This window comes from Panthera onca, chromosome B1 (assembly GCF_046562875.1).
Source record: "Panthera onca isolate mPanOnc1 chromosome B1, mPanOnc1 haplotype 2, whole genome shotgun sequence".
Lineage (NCBI taxonomy): Eukaryota > Metazoa > Chordata > Mammalia > Carnivora > Felidae > Panthera > Panthera onca.
The window spans coordinates 196848402-196874445 of record NC_138342.1 but is presented as its reverse complement, the minus strand read 5'-3'; the positions used below and the strand labels follow the sequence as shown (position 1 = coordinate 196874445).

At 39.2% G+C, this 26044-nt stretch overlaps 1 protein-coding gene across 1 annotated transcript in view; it reads left to right on the top strand.

The window, feature by feature from the left end:
• Positions 1 to 26044, top strand: part of LOC144616005 (uncharacterized) — a 137299-nt gene that overhangs the window by 58311 nt on the left and 52944 nt on the right. The window contains exon 2 of the mRNA XM_078445098.1: positions 8961 to 9033. Within this exon, the coding sequence (XP_078301224.1) occupies positions 8961 to 9033 (73 nt within the window). The remainder of the gene's footprint in view (positions 1 to 8960; positions 9034 to 26044) is intronic.

Sequence of the window (26044 nt, the reverse complement as noted above, 5' to 3'; positions counted from 1 at the left end):
GGAAACATTCTGAAGCGACTTCGCCCTCTCTCCCTCTCCGCCTTGAGATATTACGCGTTTGCTCCAGTCAGGTGATTCTGAGCTCTATTGAAAAAAATCATTCCTAGAGTCTTTTGAATGTTTCCTGGGGTGATAGAAATTCGTTCTTTGAAAGACAGGCTGTCATGTAGGGAACTGCCCGAAACACAGGACTAGCCCAATGAAGGAGGTGGATCGTTGTGGCGGGCGATACCAATTTGGTTCGGAAAATAAAGGGAAGCACCAAAGATTTGCTCCATTTGGTTATTTTTACACTATAGCATCTGTGGGATAACACGGTAGCCTCATTACGGTTGAGCCTCTTTTCCGTGGCTGACTCTAGACGGGTTTGTTGTTTTCCTCTTCTCATACAGGTTCTGTGCACTCTGGTTTTATTTATGTTCCAGTTTGCACGGAACCGCGTACCTACACGATGCAGCCGGAGCCGGGTCTCGCGAGCTTCCTGGAAATCTAGTCCGCTCCAAGCAAGTATCGAATACATCAAATTTAGGTAATTAAATTGTGTTTCGCTGCGCTGAATGCTGAAAGCAGAATAGCTCCTATATTAATAAAAGAACCGGCAATGCTTTTGGAAATGTGAAATTATCTGTAGGTGTGCAAACTGGAGTCTACGTTCAAGCCCAGCTGGTACCTAATGTTTCCTCGGTTGCTCCTAGAACATGGGTTCCATTACAGTGGCCTGACATTGAAAAATGAGCCTATTTCAAATATGCGGGCAGAGTTTTCCTCCACAGGGCCAAAGAGTCTGCTTTTTGGCCTCAGCCATTGCTTTGTTTTCACTCCTCCCCCCCGCCAAGTTCACACTTAAGGCACCTTTTAATGCTTGTGTGAACACCTCCTATTTCCTGTTATTGACTTTCTTATTATAAGCTGCCCTCCTTGCACTGGGTACCTTTTCATCGCCTCCCAGTCCTTCAGTTGAGATGACTTCGCCAGAGGCAGGGGAAGACTGAACGGACCCCGGTCCTAGCTGAAAGAAAGCCACACCATCATCTGTTAAAGTAAAGAATGAACGTCCAGTGCGTTTACCACTTGTGTTGTGGTTTTATTGTTGCTGTTTGAACTGCAAGCCAGGATGGAACTCTTTTTAATTTCAAAGGTTTTTTTTTTTTTTTTTTCCCCCTAGCCTCCAAGTCTTTCTCTCTCTCTCTCTTTTTAAATCTAACTTTGGACCTTAATGTGTCGACAGATCTCTCTTACATTGTTTTTGGCCAAAGCCAGAAACAAATTGTGTTGAAAAATATTATGAGAACACCTCTCCTTCTAAGATTTCTAGCCCAGCGTAGTCAACTCCAGAGCTTTGGATGGTTCAGATAAGCCTTAGGAAAACATCCACTGTTTTAGATTATCTGCTTAACCAAATCCCAATGTGAAACTGCTAGAGGGTTTCTTATGTAGACCGAGCTAATTGTGTATTACAGGAGTGAGCTGAAAAGTACCCAAATGAGCTACTACTTATATATAAAGGGACTCTCAAACCCATGGTTATGCTTTGAATAGCACGGCTAAGGAAAAGTCAAATTCATGTACATTCCTAAGGTGCATATCTGTTTTGCAAGCTGCCTGTCTCTGACGTGACTAAAATTGAAATATGTGACTGAATTAACCTGATTTTTCCCTAACAAAAAGCCAAACAGTCACCACTTTATCAAAACTCAATCATTTGGAGATTGTTTAAAAAACATATTTAACTAGTGAACACTTAGAGAGTCCGTTTGAAGGAACAAGCACTGAAACAATTTTTCAGTTGATGAACACTGGTGGCATTGATTCAGTAAACACTGTCTGAGAATCTGCTCTGTGTTGGGTGCTGTCACAGGCGTGGATGATAGCAGGGCCAAAAGACAGCATCCCTGCCCTCTGAGAATTCTGTCTGAGCAGAGGGACAGCCAGGTAAACACGCAGGGTCAGTGTAAATGTTCTTGAGCTCTAACACAGGTATGTATGTGGAGGGCTCTGTTGGGAGCAGACACAGTGGCCCATCCGGTGCTGCAGGGGACCCCTTCACGGTGGTGGCGAGATAGGCACTAGATCCCGAAGACAGAGTGAGAGTTTCCTCCGAGGTGGTAGCATCGAAGATGTGGAAGCAGTGAATTTTAAGAACTGCGTCTTAAGTCACGTGATCAGTTAGAAAACCAGATGCTATCAGTTTATGTATCTCAACATTACCTGGTAGGTACATTATACTGTATGCTAAACACTGTAAACCCTCAGGGCCTTAGGTTTCCATGTGCAAAATTGGGACAATGACAGACTTTTCTGGAGACTCAATGTATTAATACACATAGGACACTTAAAACAGCACCCAGGATATAGTAGCCTAACATGTGTTAACTATTATTAGCTATTATTTTCATATTTATCCGTTCTTACTGATAATGCTGTAATACTGAAGTGCAGGATCGTGGATGACTCATTTATTCACAGATATTTATTGAGCACGTGCTGTGCACCAGGCATTGGGGACCCAAAAGTGAAAAAGTCAGCACTTGCTCTCCTGGAGCTTAACATTCAAGTACATCGTCAAACCAGCCAACAAATAATAGAACTTTCGAGATGAGTCTGCACGGAAAGAGCATGCCAGTACTAGGGAGTGGGAGGAGACGTTTCACAGTGTCCTTGTAGATGCCCTTCTGTGGGAGGGGGTGACTTGAATGTAAAAATGGAGCCAGCCAACCCTGTAGGACCTGAGGCGGGAATACGCTTGGCATGTTCTGGAAATAGCCAGAAGATCACAGCGTTTGGAGCAAAGGGAGTGAGAGGATGGAAAACAGGTGATGTGGCTGGAGAAACGGGCAGGGGCAGATCATGTTGGGCCACGGGAGGATGGTAAGAAACTCCAATTTCATTCTGAGTATAATGGGAAGTCTCTTCAGAGTAAGGCACAGTCTTCCAGAACTCCCGCTTCACCTGTGTCACCAAAGACTCTGCTGAGCAAGGCTCTCCTGAGCTGCTGCCGGGTCCTTCGTGCTCTCCCTTTCTCCCTCAGAAGGCAAAGCCAATCCTGTAGTCTCGGAACCGTGGAGGAATGCATCCTTACCCTTCTTTCTAAACCTGGCCTGCCCTCGATAGCATCATCGTACCATTTCGTATCATTTGACAATATCATATCATTTGAGTCTACTTCTTCCCATTTATCTTTATCCTATTTATCTTATCACTGTCTTTTTCTACAACTCTGTGTGTAAAAACTCGTCCTATGTCCCAGGCACTGAATGAGGCTCTGTGGCCAACGGGGTGAAAAAGACGGTTCTTGCTCTTAAGAAGCTCATGGCCAAGAGAGGTACATAAACGTACGAACAGACACCAAGTCGTGGTTGGTGAGTGTGTGACCAGGACAAGCATGGGGACAGTGGTGCAGGAGCTCATGGGAGTACCACACTCCCCAGAGCGCCAGTCCAGGCCTTCTAAAGGAAGGGATGAAAAAATAAAAAAATAAATAAGGAGGGGCTGAGCATGAGTTATCAGGTGAAGAGAGAAAGTGGAAAGGTAGAGGAGGTATTTTCCAGGCAGAGCACGCAATCCTGAGAAAGAACGCAGAAGCCAGCGAGCACACTGTTTTCCTAAGAAGGAAAGTAGTTTGGTGTACCTTGAGACGAACCCAAGGTCCCTCACGTAATAATCCACATTCTTCTGTCACTCCTCCTGCTGCGACCTCCTCTTGTTCTTCCCTTCTTCAGGAGCCACACTTGATAATTGGCCATGACGGCCATTGTTGTCAGCCTGGGCTTTGGCAGCCATGTGGCTTTTGGCAGGATATTGACACTGAATGTTGGTCTCCCCACGTTCAAAACGGGGAAGGGCTCCTGGGTGGCTCAGTCGGTTAAGTGACCGGCTCTTGATTTTGGCTCAGGTCACGATCTTGTGGCTCTTGTGGGGTGGATCCTGCACTGGGCTCTGTACTGAGGGTGTGGAGCCTGCTTGGGATTCTCTCTCTCTCTCTCTCTCTCTCTCTCTCTCTCTCTCTCTCTATCTCTCTCTGAATAAGCTTTAAAACAAAATAAACTAAAAAACGGGGATACAGATTCATATGTCATGGTAACATTATGAGAAGTAAATCCACACCCCATAGGTGGATTTATAATTAATACGTACTTCTTGGAGACAGAGGTGGATATCAGAGCAACTGCCATTTAGAAAGTGCCAGATTAGACTGACATTTAGTCTGCTTTGATTTCTCAGTTGTTTTTAAGAGAATGTATTGGTTCCTCAAATGCTTCAAAACACTGATAATACTTCCTTCTGTAGTACTAAGGAGTTTCTCATCCGTTGTATGTTTGCCTTGAGTTCTCAGTACCAGGTTACCCTCTTGTCCACATCTTGTCTGTCCTCCCAACCCAAATGTGTACATTGATTCGCTCCTTTTTAAAAGCACCTACCTCTTATATGTAAGCCTTCTCTCAGGCAGATGAAATCTTAGGCACCCTATTTATAAAGCCTCTCTTTTCCTTCAGTATGCTTTGTAGATAGTTTGCTATGAGGCATGATGGGAAGGAGAATTGTGAATTCTCCTAGAATATTGCTTCTTTAAATCCAATGCTTCCTTCACAGATCAAGTATGATAGACCTTTCCTTTCCTAAAAAATGAGATTGAGATACATTTACAATTTTTCTTCTTTTCTCCGTTATCTATTTTGGTGAATAAAATAAATAATACCCTAGGGATATTTTTTCCTATTTTCATCCATTTTTCCCCATCAAATCTTTAAAGAAGCAAACAAAATAAATGGGGTCACAGGGGACCCAGATTTAGTGAACACATACCTATGAAGTGATTGTCATGTTCACACCCTGTATGAAGCTTTGTGGTTGAGGGCTTGATGTTGATGTTTTCCAGATGTTTTCCAGAAAGTTTGAGACAGAGGAGGTGCAAGCTCTAAGTTAAGACCATCTGAGGTTCTGTTGACTTGGAAAACGGCTAAGATAACTGGGCAAGTTTGTAGATCATAGATTCAAACTAAAGTATCAATAAATTTAACAACACATCTCCGGCAAGCTCTTTTGTGCTCTTTACCTCATTTTGCCAGCTGCTTCCCTCTGTATCATTTGGCACGAGGATTTTGAAAGACAATTTTTGTTCCAGATCTTAAAGGATAACCACTGGCAGTTAAGTCTCTCATGATAGAACTCTCTCATCTCTTGGGATTGATGATCCTTGTTGAGAGTCTTAATTGCAAATATGAATGGAAGATATTTGAATTTGGATATAAATGCCACATGGTCTTTTGTTTTTTTTTCTACTTTGCTCTTAGAAGGTGAGCCCCTACGTATACCAAAGGAGAAAACTAAAATCCTGCCAATAGCTCTACTGAACAGCATTTAGCAGTAGCACACATTATATCTTGCTCCTCCTTTGGTTCTTTGGAATCTCAAGTTTCATTTTCACCTCATTTTAGGGAGCTGGTTTGGATTGAAGTCACATATGAAATGAACCATCTCTAACATCTACATCACAAAGTAACTCTAGCTCAAGATAAAGGTCATTGGTTGGGCAACAGGCTTGCATTGCTTATTCTGGCTTCTCTTCCCTGTCCTAGAAACTATTTGGAAGAGCTACCAGTGACTTACCCTGTATAAGCATTAAATGTTGAAATAAAAGCTATTGCATGTTGATTAGCCCTTCTCCTGATGAAGTATACAAGTGTCATGTAAAACAAAGTGGACTCTGCTCATGATGGTTTGAGCATCTGGGGTGTCCTTGAGCCAGGACCACAGTGCTTTCGCTCCTACTTGCTCTTGGGAACGTCTAACTGATTGCTTCATACCACTTGCCAATTACTGCTCTAGAACAGTCCCCTGAAGCAGACCTTAGATGGGTTCATGCATTTCTAATGCTGAAATTTATTTATCGTGTCTAAGATTTAACTCATTGAATTTATTTGGAAGGCTCACCAGTTATTTAATGGGAGATTATGTCTGAAGAGATATTAGTATAACGTGAAATCTAAATAATTCACCGTCTTTAAAAATAGTCATTTGGAAGGCACCATTTGGAAGGCAAAAAGATGTATATTTCAGATTGAGAAATTATAAAAAAAATTATTGTAAATTATAAAAAAAAATCTGTTGATAGTTATACTGATTTCAGTATTACCCAATGAAAAGCTTTAAACCAGAGCAGTTTATGTAGGTATCAAAATGCTTATTAAAATTATCTTTATATCTTACATGGCAGTATTTTAAACTTTCCATATTTTGAAGGAAAAAAATGGGTAAGTGGGCTCACATTGGCTAGATATTAGATATAGAAGATACTAGAAATCAACAATAATTCCAGTTTATTCTAACTTGTGAAAGGTGTGTTCTTCTTGCCATACTTTCCTTAAATTAAAAAAAATGAATTCAGAACACCTATAAAAATGAAAAACATTGGGGCACCTGCGTGGCTCAGTTAACGGTTAAGCATCTGATTCTTGACTTCAACTCAGGTCATGATCTCACGGTTCGTGAGATTGAGCCCCACACCAGAGTCTGTGCTGATAGCACAGAGCCTGCTTGGGATTCTCTCTCTCCCTCTCTCTCTGCCCCTCCTCCACATGTGCACACACGTGCTCTCTCTTTCTCTCTAAAATAAATAATTTGAAAAAAACATCAGTAGAAATGAAATTAAGTAATAAATTAAAAGAGACTAATAGAACTTCTTCTAGTGTCTAACTGGCCCATGGATTTTTTTAAAAAATAACATCATGAAGGGTGCCTGGGTGGCTCAGTTGGTTGAGTGTCTGACTCAGTTGAGTCAGCTCAGTTGAGTGTTGGGCTCAGGTCATGATCTCATGGTCTGTGACGTAAGCCCCCATGTCAGGCTCTGTGCTGACAGTCCAAGCCTGCTTGGGATTCTCTTTTAGCTCTCTTTGTGTCTCTCCCCTGCGTGCGCTTACTCTGTCTCTCTCAAATAAACTTAAAAAAAAAAAAAAACCACCATGAAATTTAAAATAATATTAAAAAAATCAGGTAAATATCAATGTTCTGTATTTTCACCAATTTTATATAAAAATAGAACATGATTAGGGGCGCCTGGGTGGCTCAGTCAGTTAAGCGTCCGACTTCAGCTCAGGTCATGATCTCGTGGTCCATGAGTTCGAGCCCCGCGTGGGGCTCTGGGCTGATGGCTCTGAGCCTGGAGCCTGCTTCCTATTCTGTGTTTCCCTCTCTATCTGCCCCTCCCCCATTCATGCTCTGTCTCTCTCTCTCTCAAAAATAAATAAATGTTAAAAAAAATTAAAAAAAAATAAAAATAGAACATGATTATATAAATTGCTGAAATGAAGACTGTAGGTATTTCAGTACTCAAAGTACCCGGAGTATGTTTGTGAACACTGATTCTGGGAAAATGGCTTTCATTCATCTGTATCTATATCCATTCAGTGGTTAAATACATTTTTTAAAATAAAAGAAACTGGAGTAATAAATAGATGTTCAGCCAATGGCTTCTATAAAGGGCTTTCTAGAAAAACTCACAACAGTTGCTATGGTCTTTGGTTTCAAGTTATTTTAAAAATGAATCATTTTGGGGCGCCTGGGTGGCGCAGTCGGTTAAGCGTCCGACTTCAGCCAGGTCACGATCTCGCGGTCCGTGAGTTCGAGCCCCGCATCAGGCTCTGGCCTGATGGCTCGGAGCCTGGAGCCTGTTTCCGATTCTGTGTCTCCCTCTCTCTCTGCCCCTCCCCCGTTCATGCTCTGTCTCTCTCTGTCCCAAAAATAAATAAAAAAGTTGAAAAAAAAATTAAAAAAAAAAAAAAATGAATCATTTTTTCTTTGAACTTTTTAAGTTTATCACAGAAATTTTAAACACATGTAAAGAAGAAAACATGACTAATATCTCTCACCACTCTTAACATTACGGTCTATATTTTCAGTCTTTCTAGATGTACATATCTGTCTTTAGATGTTCTTTGTTACAGCTTAAAGTTTACTTCCCAGGGAGCTTTTTATTGTCCAATTAGGTCTGATCCATTATTTTAGTGTCCTGTTTATACATCACATTCTGTAATTTTTTTCATCTGTGTCTTTAAAAAAAATTTTTTTAATGTTTATTTTTGAGAGGGAAGAGGGGCAGAGAGAGACAGAGACACAGAATGTGAAGCAGGCTCCAGGTTCTGAGCTGTCAGCACCGTCTGTCATGGGGCTAGAACCCGTGAGCTGTGAGATCAGCACTTGAGCTGAAGTGAGACACTTAGCTGGCTGAGCCACCCAGGTGCCCCTATCTGTGTATTTTTTAACTTTCTATCTCTCACACTATAAATAAAAACTCCATAAGAGTCGAAACTATCTTTTCTGTTCATTAGTTCATTCTGTCATTCTGTTTATTTCTAATATCTTGCAGAGGAGTTCACATAAATATATGTTCACTTATGTCTTCCATATGAATTATCAAATTATGTTCATTGTAAATAAAAAAGAAAAACCACCAGAAAAAATAAATACCCTTTGTTTGCTATTTGATTGATAGAGCATTCCAATTCTAGAGTCACGGTGAGGAAATGAACATCTTCATACCTCTGAATCTTTCCATGCATAAGCATGGTCTTTTAATTTACTTGGTGCATTTTTTTAGTCCCTCTATAAAATTAATTTTCTTTACTGAAGTTCTGCACACTGTTGCTTAAGTATTTCATATCTCTTGTTGCTACTTTTATTGGTATTATTTCCTATTATTTTTTAAACAGTTTTTTTAAAAAGCAGCATTGAATTACTTATTTATATATAATTTTGTTGTTGACCACTAATCTCCAGTCTATTCTGGAGGGTTTTTAATTCTGTTGATATTTTTAAAAAGAAAATGTGATTATTATATTGAATTATCTTTCCATTCCTGAAATGCATTCTTCTCTCTTGTTATTATGATTAAATCACATCTGACCACATTCTGGTAAAATGTGGCTGACATTTAAATTAATGCTCCTTGTATCTGTTTTCTTCAGGCAAAGTGTTCTGGAATCCCCTCTGCAGGTTGCCCTGAGCACAATGATGCCCTGTAGCAGCTTGAAGTGGGAGGTAAGTGTGATCTGAGAAGGTTGGAGGCAGAAAGGAACCTCACTGGCTGATTTCAGCATAGAAAACTCATTGGGGCCCTCGTAGTTCTGCTGGATAGTAAGGAATGGAAAAGAGCTTGGAAATGCAGCTGATCTGCATCAGAGGATGCCATCATTCTCGCTTTTAGGACATCAGCTATACCCCGCCGACCCTCTCTGATCGTCTTGTGTGTTAAATGCTGTCCCACACAGTGGGCTCGGGTAATGCTTGGGGAAGTAGAGAGAAAAAATTGTGTTCCTGCTTTGGGTCAGTGTCGTGAAAGAGAATAGAGAAGGCAAGATGTGAGTGTGGTCCAGACTTGAGCAGGAATAGAAAACTGAAAAAGGGCAAGGGTAAGATCATGACACCCTCTTCCCCGCCACCTGGCTCCAAGGGAAGGACGCGCTGTCAGCACAGGTGTGTTCCCTTTGTTGCTGTTGGGTTCACTCTGAGCCTGAGTGCTGTATGCTTACATTTCTCTACATTTTAGCTCCCAGATACTTGAAAGCCTCTTGAGAAAATTCTCCCTTGCTGCCTTTTGACCTCAATTGATTAAAAAATAACTTTCAGATTTATTTTAGCCTAAATCAGTCACATTTAGTTTAGCCAAAATTCAATGTATGAAAACCTGTTTATCAGTAAAGTCGTAGACTCATATTAGTAAAATAGAGCATGCAACAAGGCTCTTAGAACATTGAAGAGTTTTGTCTGAAAGTGCTAAGTACAACCAAAATGGATTCATGTCTTGGCTCAGCCATTTATCAACTTCGAGATTTTGGGCAAATTGCTTAACCTCTCTGGGTCTCAGCTTGCTTATTTGTAAAGGGATACTAACACTCCAGGTACAGGTTCAAGTGAGATCAAGTATGTGAAGCTTGGAGCAGAGTGTGTGGTCCGTGGTAACTACTCAAGAAAAGTTAGTCCCTGTTACTCTATCTGGACTAAATATAGTTGCTGCTTTAAAAAAAAAAATCAATAGGAAGTAAAATGTGACTGGCAGAGAAAAAGAAATAAACTGTGAAGTTCAAAGTTAAAAGGCCAAGTACTCAATTAAGAGAAAACTGTAGGGCAGAGAGTAGAATTCTACAGAGACATAAACTGTAATTACTTACGGACGATTACGTTTAAAAACTCCATGTCAAATTTCCCCCTCAATTGTATCATATGTGTATTATTGTACTCTGAAATATAAATTGGGCGTTTCTGAGAAGTTTGTTGCTCTGATATTTTAATGGAGGTGAGGCACTCTGACGACAATTGAGATCGTCAGTTCCCATCCCTGCCCTCGGCTGTGACGGCGAGTGACATTTCTCTTTTTCACCTTTGCTCTTTCTCAGGTTGTAACTGGCCTTCTTCCCCCATAAGCCTTCCATATTGGCAAAGCATTTTAAAATCCTTGTTTTTAACTTAAAAAATGTTCATGAATATAGGTCACCATGGAATTGTATTATTCAATTTATATTTATATTTTATATTTTATTGTCTCCTGACTGCTGAAGGGGTTGCCATCAACCAGTTCTAAAATTTTTCTTACAATTATCTTTAAAATTACAAACTCAGTCAATAATGTGGTCATGTTCGTTGTGAATAAATTAATGACATTAGGGAGTCAGTATTGATATTGCAGCCAGATATCAATCTGTTCTGTTTTGATAAATGACATGCAAGGTCTTAAAGAATTTTCATAATGTTCATTTGGACAAATAGATTTAAAAGCTTAAAATAACTAAAATGCTCCTTTACTACAGGTGAAAACAATCAGAAATTTCCAGGAGTAAAATTAATATAGATCACTATATTTCTATACTTAATTTGTAACTTTCTCCCCGGGGATTTATATTTTTCAATTTTTATTTTGCTTGAAATGTGTTTGGCACTCAAGAGCTTTAAGATGTAGAAAAGTGAACTAAGACTTTTTAAAGGACACACAGAGATTCCCAGACTCTGGGTTTATTAAAATTAAAGATTCGGCTTAATTCTCTTTTAAGACCAATTTCCCCATTCACTTCTGTTCCCTAACTGCATGTATTTAAAAAATCAGGCCCGAGAAAAACCCTGTGTCTACTACCTCTCCGTCTATAACAATGATTCTCATAAATGAAATAATCTTTCCCAAGTGGCTGTCGTTCATTTTGTCTTTATTCATTGTTATTTAATATTTTTAAGGCCCGGGACTTTTGCCCTCTCTCTGGCCACTGTTCACTTTCAAAGGTTTAGGATTGAGGCTTCACAGAAAACTGAATACAAAGGCTCTTTTCTTCTTTCCTGATCAAAGTATCATCTCAAAGTTAACTACCATTGAATTTCAAACACAAATATAGGAGAAAGGAATAGACCTGATATTATCATTATTATCTGAAAGGAGGTAGAAACCAGCTTTTTCAACAGGTGCAAACCAGACAATTAAACTACATTTCTCTGTGTTGCCCACTACCTACTCACTTTTGGAAATGTACCTGATACTCTTTATTTTGCTATGAGGTTTCTTTCACCTCGGAGTTTTTTTTTTCCCCTCATTAATTTTACTTCCTTTTCATCGCTTGGATTCTACTCCCCAGCTGCTTCCCCCTTCCTCTCTGGTGTCCTTGTATACCCCAGAGTAATGAACTTGGATAGCTTATAAATAGCAACATAGAAAAAAAGACATAGAACATAAATCTTTTATATCTCATCCAGATCCACATTTTACCTACATGACATAGTCCCATGTGTGATTCACATTAGTTTTACCTAATTTTGCTGCTTTAGGATAGATTCATCAGACTGTTTTAACAAAGAATTCTTCAATTTAGGGTGCACCTGCACAAATGTGGGCAAATATCCCTACATTTCTCAGTTGATCAGTGTTCTCACTCAGGTGCTAAAATTTTAATTCACATGAAATATTTCTAAGTGAGAAATTCAAAAATGTTGATTTTGATTTGGTGTTTCTGCCTAATTTAACACTAACAAAAAAAAGAGGACAGAATAGTAAATCCTACTGAAATTGTCAGCAGTGGGGAGGACAGTAGGATCTCATTTTCATTTATGCTGTCATGTTGATGGATTAGCTTACATTATACATGGGTAACATGCCAAACGATGTCTTTTGATTCGGATTCCAAGGAAAACAGCAGGGATCTTGAGTGCTAAAAGTCCTGAAAGAGTTGTTATTTCTGGCCCTTTGATAGAAATAAAGGGAGACTCATAGCTAAAGAACATCAAAGTGTCAAAATCAACTTTGCGTGTAGTTTACCCATCTGATGAGGCACCATGCAGAAAGCAGGTACACATTTCTGAGCACCCCAACAAGTATACAAAGTGGCTGAGCAGACAGACAGAGGGTTGGCACAGAGGCTGAGGGGCATGCTGAAACATGGACCTAACGACTGGATGCCAGGTAGGGATGTCAACATCAGTGAGGAGGCAGCAAGACAGGGCCAGTGCTCAAGGCCGGGGGGATGGGTCTGGAAGGCCAGTGAGGGCATGGTGAGTGTAAGAGAGTCTCCTTCCCTTTGATGATGGGGCAATGGATAAGCCACCTCGGGATCCCAGATCACACCCTGGGAAAAGAGAATTGGTCATGTGGGGAGGGAAGCTTCCTGAATTGAGAGAGTAGATACCTGGAGTGATCAACCTGAGTTGACAGAATTACCTTGAGTACATAAGAGTGGGGTACTTCCCTCCCAACGCAGCTTTGGAGTCTCATGAGGTAAGTTTAATTACAGAGAAAGAAACAGCATCTTTGAACTCTTGTGTTTGTGACAGTGTAAAATGTCAGCATTTCCCAATATGCTATCCATGCAGAAGGCAGATTTTCCACTTTATAGTAAATGATGGGAATTATTACCTTTTATTGCTCTAAGTATATTCCAGTTTCTAGCTTTATAATGCGAAATGGTTTTCGGTTCTTTGATTTTTTTTTTAATTTTTAGAAAGTATAAGATTTGTAACACAGACCCTTTTAGGTTTGTTTTCAATTCCATTGTCATTTAGCCAGAGTTGAGGCAAAGCGAAATAAAGCTAGGCATCAAATAAATATATTTGAATATATTCTTTCGTGGTGTAGTTTTAACTTTCATTGGTGATGTTGATAGGAAGGTCAGATTTACTGAGAGGTAACATTCAGTCTTTGAAGCATCACCCAAACGTGTAAGTAAGGTCTTTGTCCACTAATGAGTGTTCTTTCATGTTACTGGTTTTGTAAAGCTTTGTGCTGTGAATGGACCGTCAATCAACCCACAGCTGCACCGAGGCCATCGGATGGCCGTATCCATGGCGACATGCCAAAAATGGCGACACAAATTAATCCATTTGTGTGGAATTCCCAGTGAGAGTCTGCTTTCATCTCTCAAAGACTACTGTTAGGAAGTCTGCTGGTAATGTAAAATACTGAGCAAAAGCAAAATAGTGATGGACTATCCACAGGATCTTCTCCCTCTAAACAGTAGGGCTTCTTTTCCTTTTTATCTGCTCGAGAGGACAGAGAACAGTTGGGGGTTTGATTCTGCCACCATAATGTTCTTTTAATAAAAGTTACATTAATTGAATGCTCACATGTAGGCTCCTTTTCACCTGCTCTCCCCGATGCCATCTAATCAGCCTTGAAAATAAGTGCAGTGGTTTGCACAGTGGTACAAAATTAAAAAGTAATCTTTTGTATGGCTGTTTTATTGCAAATACTATTCATGTAACATACAGTGTGAGACATGTGTCCCGTGTCAGATTTGGAATTATTAGCTTCCTCTGTTATATAAGTGGATAGAGCTAAGTCTTTATGTTTTAGAAAAGCTAAAGGAAAATCACGAGTGTCTTCTTTGCCTTGTCTGAAGCTTGTGTTAATTAGTCCTGCTTCTAGACAGGTCTGCTCTTCAATTACCGTATCTTAAAAAAAACATATTATTTTGCCTGGTGTTAGAATGAATTCATAAATTGCAAATTGTATTGTCAAAATTATTTAATGAATTATTACAGCAAGGTAACTTTTCACAAACTGAACATATGTGGGAGATAATGCCTTTTAATTAAGAATTTACATTAATTACTCAAGATACTCAAATAATACTTTGTTTTCTTATTACTCCTACCTTGGGAACCTTGTATTTTTTAAAATTTTTATTATTGAATCATTTTTTAAAAGGTTTATTTATTTTGAGAGAGGGCACATGCAAACACATGCAAGTGGGGAAGGGTCAGAGAGACAGAATCTCAAGCAGGCTCCACACTGTCAGCGCAGAGCCTGACATGGGGCTTGATCCCACAAATCGCAAGATCACGACCTGGGCCCAAATCAAGAGCCTCACCCTTAACCAACTGAGCTGCCCAGGCACCCCATGAGTTGTATTTTTACACACAAAAATGAAGGGAATTATTCTCTATCATGTAGTTCTCAGCTTGTTCAAGTCATAAAACTCTGAGAATTGATAGGCTCTTTCTCTATGTAGTCAGAGCTTCAATAAAATGTTATAAGGCATGATAAAAGGCAAGAGAAAAACCACAGTCCAAAGACACAAAGTAATCATTGGATCCAGATGCCGCTAGAACACGGGTGTTCGCATTATCAGGCAAGTTTTTTTTACATAACTACAGTCAATAAAAGATTTAATGGAAAAAGATACACAACATGCAAGAACAGCTAGGTAATGTAAGAAGAGATGGAAACTCTAAGAAGGAATCGAAAGGAAATGCTAGAAATAAAAACACTGTGGCTGACTTGAAGAATATCTTTCATAGGTTCATTAGTGGACTAGACACAGGTGAGGAAAGAATCTGTGAGATTGATAGAAGATAAATTAATAGAAATTTTAGGACTGTTCTAGCTCTGTAAAAGATGCTATTGATATTTTGATAGGGATTGCCTTAAATGTGTAGATTGCTTCAAGTAGTATAGATGTTTTAACAAAATTTGTTTTTTTGATCTATGAGTGTGGAATATCTTTCCCTTTGTATAGAACCACAAAAGACCCCGAATAGCCAAAGCAACTGTGTAAAGCAAAGCAAAGCTGGAGCCATCACAATTCCAGACTTCAACTTATATTACTTATATTAGTAGTGATGGAAGCAGTACAGTAATGGCACAAAAAGAGACACAGAGTTCAATGGAACAGAATAGAAAGCCCAGAAATGAACCCACAACAATATTGCCAATTAATCTTTGACAAAGCAGGAAAGAACGTCCAGTGGGAACAAGACAATCTCTTCAACAAATGGTGTTCAGAAAACTGGACAACAACATGCAAAAGAAAGAAACCAGACCACTTTCTTACACCATACACAAAAATAAACTCAAAATGGATGAAAGGCTTAAATGTGAGACTTGAAAACATTCAAATCTTGGAGAACACAAGCGGTAACCTCTTTGACATTGGTGCAGCGACTTCTTACTAGATCTGTCTCTTTAGCAAGGAAGACAAAAGCAAAAAACAAAACAAAACAAAACAAAGCCTATTGGCACCTCCTCAAAATAAAAAGCTTCTGCACAGCAAAGGAAACAACCAACAAAACTAAAAGGCAGCCTATGGAATGGGAGAATGTATTTGCTAATGACATATCTGATAAAGGGTTAGTATCCAAAATATATAAAGAACTTCTAAAACTCAACACTCAAAAAAATCAATAACCTGATTAAAAATGGGCAGAAGACATGAATAGACATTTTTCCAAAAAAGACATATAGATGGCCAACAGACATATGAAAAGATATTCAACATCACTCATCATCAGGTGAGATATCACCTCACATCTGTCAAAATAGCTAAAATTAACAACACAAAAAACCAGATGTTGGTGAGGACGTGGAGAAAGGGGTACTCTTGGTGGGAGTGCAGACTAGTACAGCCACTGGAAAACAGTATGGAGGTTCCTCAAAAAGCTATTAATAGAACTGCCCTGTGATCCAGCAATTGTACTACTAGGTATTTACCCAAAGAATAGAAAAATACTAACTCAAAGGGATACATGCATGCTGATATTCATAGTAGCATTATTACAATCGCCAAATTATGGAAACAGCCCAAATGTCCATTGACTGATGAATGGATAAAGAAGTGGTATATCCACTTTATACAGTGGAATATCACTCAGCCAAGAAAAAAAAAGAATGAAATCTTGCCATTTGCAATGTGGATGGAGTGAGAGAGTATTATGCTAAGTGAAAAAAGTCAGCCAGAGAAAGACAAATACCGTAAGATTTCACTCATATGTGGAACTTAAGAAGTAAAAACAATGATCAAAGGGAAAAAGAGAGAGAGAGAGAGAGAGAGGAAAACCAAGTAACTGGCTCTTAAGCATAGAGAACAAACTGATGGTTCCCACGGGGAGGTGATGGAGGCATGGGTGAAATTGGCGATGGGGAGAAAAAAATGGAACAGAACTCTGAGACAATTACAAACATAATACATGTCTAATTGGAATACTGGAAAGTGATTGACCTGAGCAACTTTGAAGCTCGCATTTCCTAAATACCGAAATGAGATAAAGACAGTACAAGAAAGGGAAACTAAAGACAATTATTTCTTATGAACATAGACGTAAAATGAACAAAACATTAGCAAAGCAAATCAGCAATGCATATACCACAAGTGGGATTTATTCCCAGCATGCAAAGCTGGCTCAAAATTCAAAATCAATCATGTAATCTATCCCATCAATAGGTAAAGGAAAATCATACGGTCATAACAATTGAAGCAGAAAAAGCATTTGAAAAAAATCCAGCACCATTCCTTATAAAATTTTTCAGCAAACTAGTAATAGAGAAGAACTTCACCAGCTTGATAAAGAACATCTACCAAAAAAAAATCTGCACTTAATGATGAGAAATTGGATGCTTTCCCCTAATACTAAGAATAAAGCAACTATGTCCTTTCTCAGTACTTCTATTCAGCATAATACTGATAATCCTGGCTACTACAAAAATACAAGGAGATAAAATGTATACAGCCTGGAAAGGAAGAAATAAAGTGTTTTCATCTGCAGAGGGCACAATTGTGTATATAGAAAATCCCAAGGAATTGACTAAAAAATCTCCTCAAACTAAGAAATAAGTGCAGTAGGTTCACAGGATACAAGGTTAACGTACAGAAGTAATTTGCTTTCCTATATGCCAGCAGTGAACAATTTTGGAATTTGAAATTAAAACAATATACTTTACAATAGCACCCCCCAAAATGAAATACTTAGATGTAAATCTAGCAAAGTATGTACAATATGTATACATGGAAAACTACAAAACTCTGATGAAAAAAATGAAAAAAAACATCTAAATGAATGGAAACATATCCAGAGTGTATGGATTGGCAGAATCAGATTGTTAAAATGTCAGTTCTTGTGAAACTGATGAAGAGATTCGGTGCAATCCTAATCCCAATCCCAGCAAACTCTTTGGCGGGTATTGTCGAATTTACTCTAAAGTTTATGTGGGAAGTGAAAAGACCTAGACTAACCGACACAATAGTGAAGAAAACAGAACAGTAATTTCAAGAATTACTACAAAGCAATAGTAAGCAAGACAGGGTAGTATTGGTAAAAGTACAGAGCAGTGAAACACAATGAAGTGATCTTTGACCAAGGGGCTAAGATAGCTTAATGGAGGAAGGACATAATTTACAATGAAAAGTTGCACATCCAACAAAAAAAAAAAAAATGAGCCAAGACACAGACCTCAACATTTCCCCAAAATTAACTGAAAATATATCAGAGACCTAAATTTAAAAAGCGAGACTTTAAAGCTTATATAAGAAGACCATAGGAGAAAGTTTACCTGACCTTGCATCTTGCTCTTGCAATGGTTTTTAGATACAATGCCCAAAGCTTGATCCATGAAAGAAAAACAATTACTATGTTGGACTTCATTAAAATAAAAAACTTTTTCTCTGTGAGAGAGATTGTTAAGAGAATGAGAAGACAAGCCAGAGATTGGGAGAAAATATTTGCAAAACACAGATCTGCTAAAGGGCTTGCATCCAAACTATACAAAGAACTCGTAACAGTGAACAATAAGAACACAAACAACCTGATCAAAAAACGAGCGAATGGTCTGCAAAGACATCTCACCAAAGAAAACAGACGAATGGAAATTAGGCATGTGAAAAGATGCTAAAAATTGCTTTTCATTGGAGAATTACAAAAGAACAACAAGAAAAGAACAACAACAACAAGAAATTACAAAAGAACAAGATGCCACCACATGCTTCTTTAGCATGGCCGCGATCCAGGACACTGACCCTAACAATTACAGGCGAGGTTTGAAGCAACAGCAACATTATCCATTGCTGGGAGGAATGCAGAGTGGTACAGACACCCTAGAAGAAAGACAGTTTGGCAGTTTTATACAAAGTAAACGGTCTTACCTTAAGATCCAGCAGTCATACTCTTCTAAGTATTTGTCCAGCTGATTTGAAAACGTCAGTTCTCACAAAAATCTTCCTGCAAAACCTGGAGGCCAAGATATACCTCAAGTGAGTGGATAAGCAAATTGTGGTACGCCCATGCAATGAATATTATTCAGCAATAAAAAGAAATGAGCTATTAAGCCATGGCGACATGAGTAAACCTTAAATGCGTATTGCTCCGTGAAAAAAGCCAGTCTGAAAAGGCTACACGTGTTGAATAATTCTCATTATATGTTTTGGGAAAGGAAGAACTATAGAGATAGGAAAAAAAAAAAGTCCATGGTTGCCACAGGGTCACAGTGTGAGGGTTTCGGTAAATGGAGCCTAAGGTTTGGTTTTGGTTTGTTTTTAGAATGGTAACTATTCTGTAGGATACTTTAATTGTGGTATGTACAGGACACTGTGCATTTGGCAAAACTCAGAACTTAACAGCACAGAAAGGGAGCCTTAGTGTATGCAAATTTTACAAAATCATTTTGGAAGTTGGAGGATCTCAGAATAAAATACAGAATGTCTTGAGATAATTTAACTATATTACAAATGTATTAAGTAGTTTCACCGAAGGGACGGGGAGAAGGGTGCTGACCTAAGTAACTCTGGAATTGAATAGAGTCTGTAAGACTATATTTAGGCAAACTCAGCTGCACATAAAGGCATAGTTGATAAAGTTGGTTCCCATGGTGGGGGCGGGGGGTGCGTAACAATTCAGATACCGCTATCCGTGTATACTGGGGGTGAACAATGAAGTAACTGGATGAAGAATTACGTACATTGTCCATCTCTCTGGGCCAAATATTCTCGCCTGGATTCCTGCATGATTTTCTAACAAATTTCCTGAGCCTTTTAAACTTTCATAAACTCTAGGCATGCTTGATTTTAGGGCCTATAATCCTCATGATATTCAGCCATGTTAAAATACTCCCACATCCTGCATTAAAAACAGTATTTTTTGCTTTGGGAATAGTTTTTAAATTTGCTTATGAGATTATTTGGTGACAAAATTTTATTTAACACATAACCAATTAAGATTTTTGTAGGGGTGCCTGGGTGGCTCATTCAGTTAAGTGTCTGACTTCGGCTCAGGTCATGATCTCACCATTCGTGGTTGGAGTCCTGTGTCTCCATAGGAGACAGCTATCGGCTCAGAGCCCAGAGCCTGCTTTAGATTTTGTGTCCTTCTCTCTCTCTGCCCCTCCCCTGCTCGCACTCTTTCTCTCTGTCAAAAATAAATAAATATTGGGGTGCCTGGGTGGCTCAGTCGGTTAAGTGTCCAACCTCGGCTCGGGTCATGATCTCATGGTTTGTGAGTTTGAGCCCCGTGTTGTTGGGCTCTGTGCTGACAGCTCAGAGCCTGAAGCCTGCTTCGGATTCTGTGTCTCCCTCTCTCTCTGCCTTTCCCCCACTCACGCTCTATCTCTGTCTCTCAAAAAATGAATAAATGTTAAAAAAAATAAAAATAAAAAATAAAATCTTAAAATTTTTTTAAAGATATTTTTAAAAAATCATGGTTATTTATTGGAAATTACCCTATATATAGGACTTCTTATAAGTAAAAAGAATCTAAGTCCCCAATTTTTAAAAAGTTAATGGCATATTCATGATTTTTCTGTTTAAACAATTTTAATAGGCTTTCAATTAAACATTTGTTAATTTCATTGCTGTGGTATTTTTTCTCAATAGCCTTATTAGATTAGTGCTGTTTTTCAGTTGAAAAAGCCAAACACATAACTCTCTTAAAGATAGCACAGCCAAGAAAGATCAGAGCCAGTTGAAACCAGCAAATCTGGTTCCAGAACTTTACTCTTGGTCATTACCCCATTCTGAATGCTTTAAGAACATTATCCTCCTGGTTTGTGGATAATTCTGTGGTTTGTGCTCCCTTGTGAACATATGTTTAACTAGGTGATTCTGCCCAAGCATATTAAATGGAAGACCAGAGAATTCTGATGATATACAAAGCATACCAGCTGTATGGTATTTCATATAACCTTTAAGTAGATAAGATATGTGGCAGTGTTATTAATTAATGACTCTATTTTTAGAGGGCATTTAAGAATATCTATACTTTCAATAGAGAGTTTTAAAACTTTGTGTCAGCGAACCTGTGTAGCAGACATGTCATTCAAAAGTGAGCACCTTGTTGGGGCCCCTGGTGGCTCAGTTGGTTGGGTGTCTGACTTAGGCTCGGGTCACGGTCTCACAGTCTGTGGGTTCGAGCCCCGCATTGGGCGCTGTGCTGACAGCTCAGAGACTGGAGCCTGCTTTGGATTCTATGTCCCCCTCTGTCTCTGCCCCTCCCCCACTCACACTCTGTCTCTCAAAAATGAATAAACGTTAAAAAAAAAAAAAAGTGAGCACCTTGCAAGGATGACCCCTGAGTAGTTAGTGCTCTTTCCCCCTCCCTGTGATTGGTACACAGCGTGATAATTCGGATGGCAAGATGCTTGAGTGTAAATCATTCATCAGTGCTGTTGCCACGTTTGGTGAAACATATTTCTTTCTTCTTTATTAACAAATGCTTCAGGTTTCGATTTACTTGATGTTTTGACTCTGGTCATGGTAAAGAATTTTAACCTGGGATGATTGCCAGTAACCATACGCTGGATCAGGCAGTGTAGATGCAATTTTTACTACTTCTGGCCCACATCGCGATCATCTTTGGCTTTGAGGTCATGCATGGCATTCTTCTTGCCTATTGTATTTCTAACATTTTGGAGTCCACTTTCAAGTGTATTAACCAGGCATCTGTCATGTTTTGGTAAGGCTGCTTTACAGTGAATTCCTGAGGGCTGCAAAATGTGACCAAAATGCATTCATGCAGGTAGGCAATCAGTGAGAACTAATGGCTTGCATTCATTCATTCATTCATTCATTCGTTCATTCATATTTTATTTACTTATTTATGTTTATGATATTGTCACATTTATAGCAACAGTTAGGAAGCTTTACTAAATTTAGTAAATTCCAAATGTTTTAAATAATTTAAATGTAAAGGTAGATATATGTCTTCTGATGATATGGATAGGAAGGAAAAATGCTATTCCCTGTGGGGTCAAACATAAAATTATCGTTCTTACTAGAATTTATCCTTCCTTCTGTTTCTTACTGTCCTCATTGATAAACAGATAAATTCTCTCTAAAGCATATGTTGAGAAAACTCAAACAGCTCAGCTACTAAAATCAGTAGAGACATCAGGTGCTGACACTGGATGGAGAGATAATCCACGACATGTCATTTGAGTTTAGGAAGTGAATAAAGTAGCACTTCTTATTTTTCATGCTGGGGGATCAGGAAAAACAGCCTCATGGCAGGAATATGTATGGAAATCAGGCCTTTAAATTGCACCCAAAAGTGATTTGGTAAAAACTGTACATGTTGGACTATGAATTGCTGTACGTTTTGTTTGGGGAATATTCCTAAAACTCACTGAATATGGTGGGTAAGACGTCACCCAATCATTAATAGTATGTTTAACTAGCCTTTATACATTGAGAAACTCTTAATGAAGATTTGGAGAAATTAGAACATATAACCCTTACTTGATTGAAAATAAAATGTAATGAAATAAATCTCACTCATCTGGAAACCATAGAATAGGAGTTTTTATATGTTCACTTCACTATGATTTTATTTTTCATATTTCCTGCATTCATTTGAGAAGGAAATATAAAGGCATGTTCTAGTTTAATCAAGAAAGCAACTTCCATCATGTATCACAGAAAGAAGAATATCGATTAAACTTGGTGCCTATGTCTCCTAAATGTAGTGTATTCTATTAATACGTTGTATTTCATTTGATACATATTTTTTAATTTTTTTAAATGTTTATTTTTGAGAGAGAGAGAGTGACTGCGAGTAGGGGAGGGGCAGAGAGAGAGAGAGAGCGAGCAAGCGTGCGTGAGCAGGGAAGGGGCAGAGAGAGAGGGAGACACAGAATCTGAAGCAGGCTCCAGGCTCTGAGCTGTCGGCACAGAGCCCCTTGTGGGGCTCAAACTCACCAACTGTGAGATCATGACCTGAGCTGCAGTTGGTCGCTTAACCGACTGAGCCACCCAGGTGCCTCTCATTTGAGTTTTTTGGACGTCTATTTTCTAGGCGGGTCTGAGCTGGAAATGAAGTGATGGTTAAGATTTGTCCTCCAATGCACAGTGCCACACGCAAATAGATGATGTAGGTGCCCCTTGCCATGTGGTACCAGATGCCAAAACAATGGCTGGCCATGAGAACTAAGATCGCAGAGAAGTTCTCTTAGCAGAGGAAATCACGAAAAGCATCACACAACATTTGTACTTGAACTCATGAGTGAGAGTTTTGAAAGTTGAGTAAGAAATAATAGAAAGGATTTTTGTTTAAAGGAATGGCCTGGGGGGGAGGGGGTGGAAATGCTGGATCTTAAAAGGTCCACTGTGCTCAGAAGTGATGGTGGGAGTTTTCCTGTGATGGGAGCGAAGGCAGAGGAATTGCTGAGGCAGAATGCCGTCCTAAATGCTCATTCTCTGCTCTGGCCTGAGGTGGTAAAATGGAAGCATCTTTTGGTTATTTTCACAGTTTTATACAGTGCTTTTTAACCTTTGAAAACTGGCCATCCAATAACTGAGAGACAGCAGTGAAAATGTTTGCTGTATTTCTTCCCAATCTTTGTTCAATGATTCTTTTTCTTTTAAAATAGGGGTTACAAGCTATTGTAGGGTCCAAGTCATTGGATGCCAATGAGGAAGAGACAGGTAATGAAAACTAATGAGGCAGGCCAGGGGAGATATTTAGCTTTCCTCTTTGGTATAAGAACAAAGAGCAGGTGTGATGGTAGGTGACAGGGCAGCCCGCAGTGTGCATTTTTGCATGGACAGGGCTGTGGGCAGTCACTGGCTGTTCCGTCCGTGCAAGGGGCCTGTGGCCGCTCAGCTCCACCGCTCTCGCCCCATGGCACCATGCTCTAGTTTTGCCCTAGCTTCTGGTTTTGCAGATAAAGCCAGAAATCGGGATTTTTATGGGATATCTCCCCATTTGAAAATGTTGGCAAAGTCTTCACATTTTTAAAAGCACTTTGTGGGTCGACGTTATATCATGACCAACCAATAACGGCTGAGCCCTTGTCCGACTACGGGCTGGCAGTTCCCCATTGCTGGTTTATGTTGTGGAAACCATGCACTATACTCAACATGCTGCTTTCTTTTCATTCAGATTAAAGCACAGTCAGACTATTGGAAATATATCACTTTTTTTAGTATGAAAAATTTTAAATACACCGAAAATTAGAGTACGTAATAAACATGTCTGTTTATCACTCATGTTTAACAATTGTGAATCCTTAATTTTGTTTGCATCTGTCTTTTTAAAAATTTTTTTTAACGTTTATTTTTTGAGAGAGAGAAAGGGAGAGAGACACAGCACGCGTAGGGGAGGGGCAGAGAGCGAGGGAGACACAGAATCTGAAGCAGGCTCCAGGCTCTGAGCTGTTGTGTCAGCACAGGGCCCAAAGCAGGGCTCGAACTCATGGTTCAGGAGATCATGACCTGAACTGAAGTCAGATGCTTAACTGACTGAGCCACACAGGCGCCCCCGTTTATATCTGTCTTTCTAAAAATAATAGTTACTGGCTCGGGGCATCTGGTTGGCTCATTTGGTTATGTGTCCCAACTCTTGATTTTGTCTCAGGTCATGATCTCATGATTTGTGGGATCAAGCCCCTTGTCAGGCTCTGTTCTAGTAGAACAAAGCCTGCTTGGGATTTTCTCTCTCCCTCTCTCTGCCCCTCCCCGGCTTGTGTGCATGCACATGTGGTCTCTCTCTCTCTCTCTCTCTCTTTCAAAATAAATAAACACTGAAAAATAAAAATAAATAAAAACAATACTTTCCTGACTAGATGAAAACTCCTTTGTACCCCTCTCCATTAAAGTTTTAGCTCTCCTTGCCAGAATAACTTTCCTGAAGTTAATATTCTTCGCATTCTAATGTTAATACTGTTAATAATTTATATCCATAAGTAAGAGTTATTATTTGAATTTTAAATTGAATACAAGGTATTCTGCTCTATATTTCATTTTTCATATTTATCTCTTTCTCAATATGTTATTCTAGGCAGACTTAATCATGTTGATTGGTAAAGATCAGCTTACTCATTTTCATAGCTAAGTAGAGTAGCATTTTATAACCACATGTGTGTTTATCCATTCTCTCGATAAACATTTAATTTTTTCCTAGTCTTTCCCATGAAAATTATGCCGCATTGGCCATCTTGATTGAAGCTCCCTTGGGCGCCCATATTTAGGTTTCCTAGTCTAAGCAGGATTTCTCAGTTTTAGGAGGTGTGTGCCTTCAGCTTTCCTGGGTGCACATTTTCAAGCTGTAATTAAGAATATTAAAAGTTGGCTTCTCAAGGTAGTTGTGCCAAATCACACGTGGCCTGCAAGTTGCTTTTTCCCTTTCTTTGCCAGGGTTTATATTACCTAGTGAAGCACTTTTAACACTTAGATGAGTGAAACATGAGAGATGATCTTGCTTTTACTTTGAATATCGCCCACAACTAGTGAGTTTGAATATCTTTGAATATGTTTATTGGCCATTGGGTTTCCTCTTCTGTGACTTTCCTGTTTATATCCATTGGCCATCTTTTGCTGTATTCATAATTTTAAATTAAATTTTAGGATTCTTGTGACGCCTGAGTGGTTCATTTGGTTAAATATCCGACTCTTGATTTTGGCTCACGTCATGATCATGTGGTTTCTGAATATGAGCTGTGTGCCGACAGCATGGAGCCTGCTTGGGATTCTCTCTTTCCCTCTCTCTCTGCCCCTTCCCTGCACACACACACGCGTACACACACACACACACACACACACACACACTCATTCTCTCTCTCTGTCTCTCTCAAAATAAATAAACTTAAAAAAATAAATTCTAGTAATCTTCATAATTCTGGTTATCAATCTCTTGTCAGCCATGCATATTACAATTAAAAATTTTTTTATCAGTTTTGCTTTTTTGTTTAGTCTCTTGCATCTTATAAATCTTTTTCTGGAAGTCGTGACAATATTCTCCTACGTCTTATTGTAAACATTTAACATTTGGTCTTCCACAGGTAAGTGTTCAGTTTGCTTGGGCTCCGCTCTGTGTGTGGTGTGCCATAGGGCTATGATTTCCTGCTTTTTAGTTATCAGTAGTTGTTTCTGCCCTGTATCCTGCCTAATCCCATTTCCCATTGTACCATTGGCTCCCTTTCTAGAATGTTTATTGGCATCTCCTTTCAATCCCCTTTCCACGAGTGAGCAGCAAACACAGGGTGCAAAGCCTCCCTGTTCGGGACATTCACCAGGTGTAGCCCACGTGTACCTGGTTCACTGACAAATGACCACTAAGCTCCAGCAGTAAGAAAAGAAAACAAACCAAACTGTAGTGGATCAATCCTCACGACATCATAGAGGTGCAGCAGTTAGGAGTGTAAGGGTTCGGTATGCCAACTACAGTGGAATTAAAATAAAATTAAAAAAGAAAATACATGAAGAGCAACAAAAAAAGATTAAGGCTTCAGTCAATTAAACATTTTGTTTCACCTATATGATCCAGGTACTAAATCTAAATTAATGATCCTTCCCCCTGACAAAGGGGAAAAAGACTTCTTATGGGT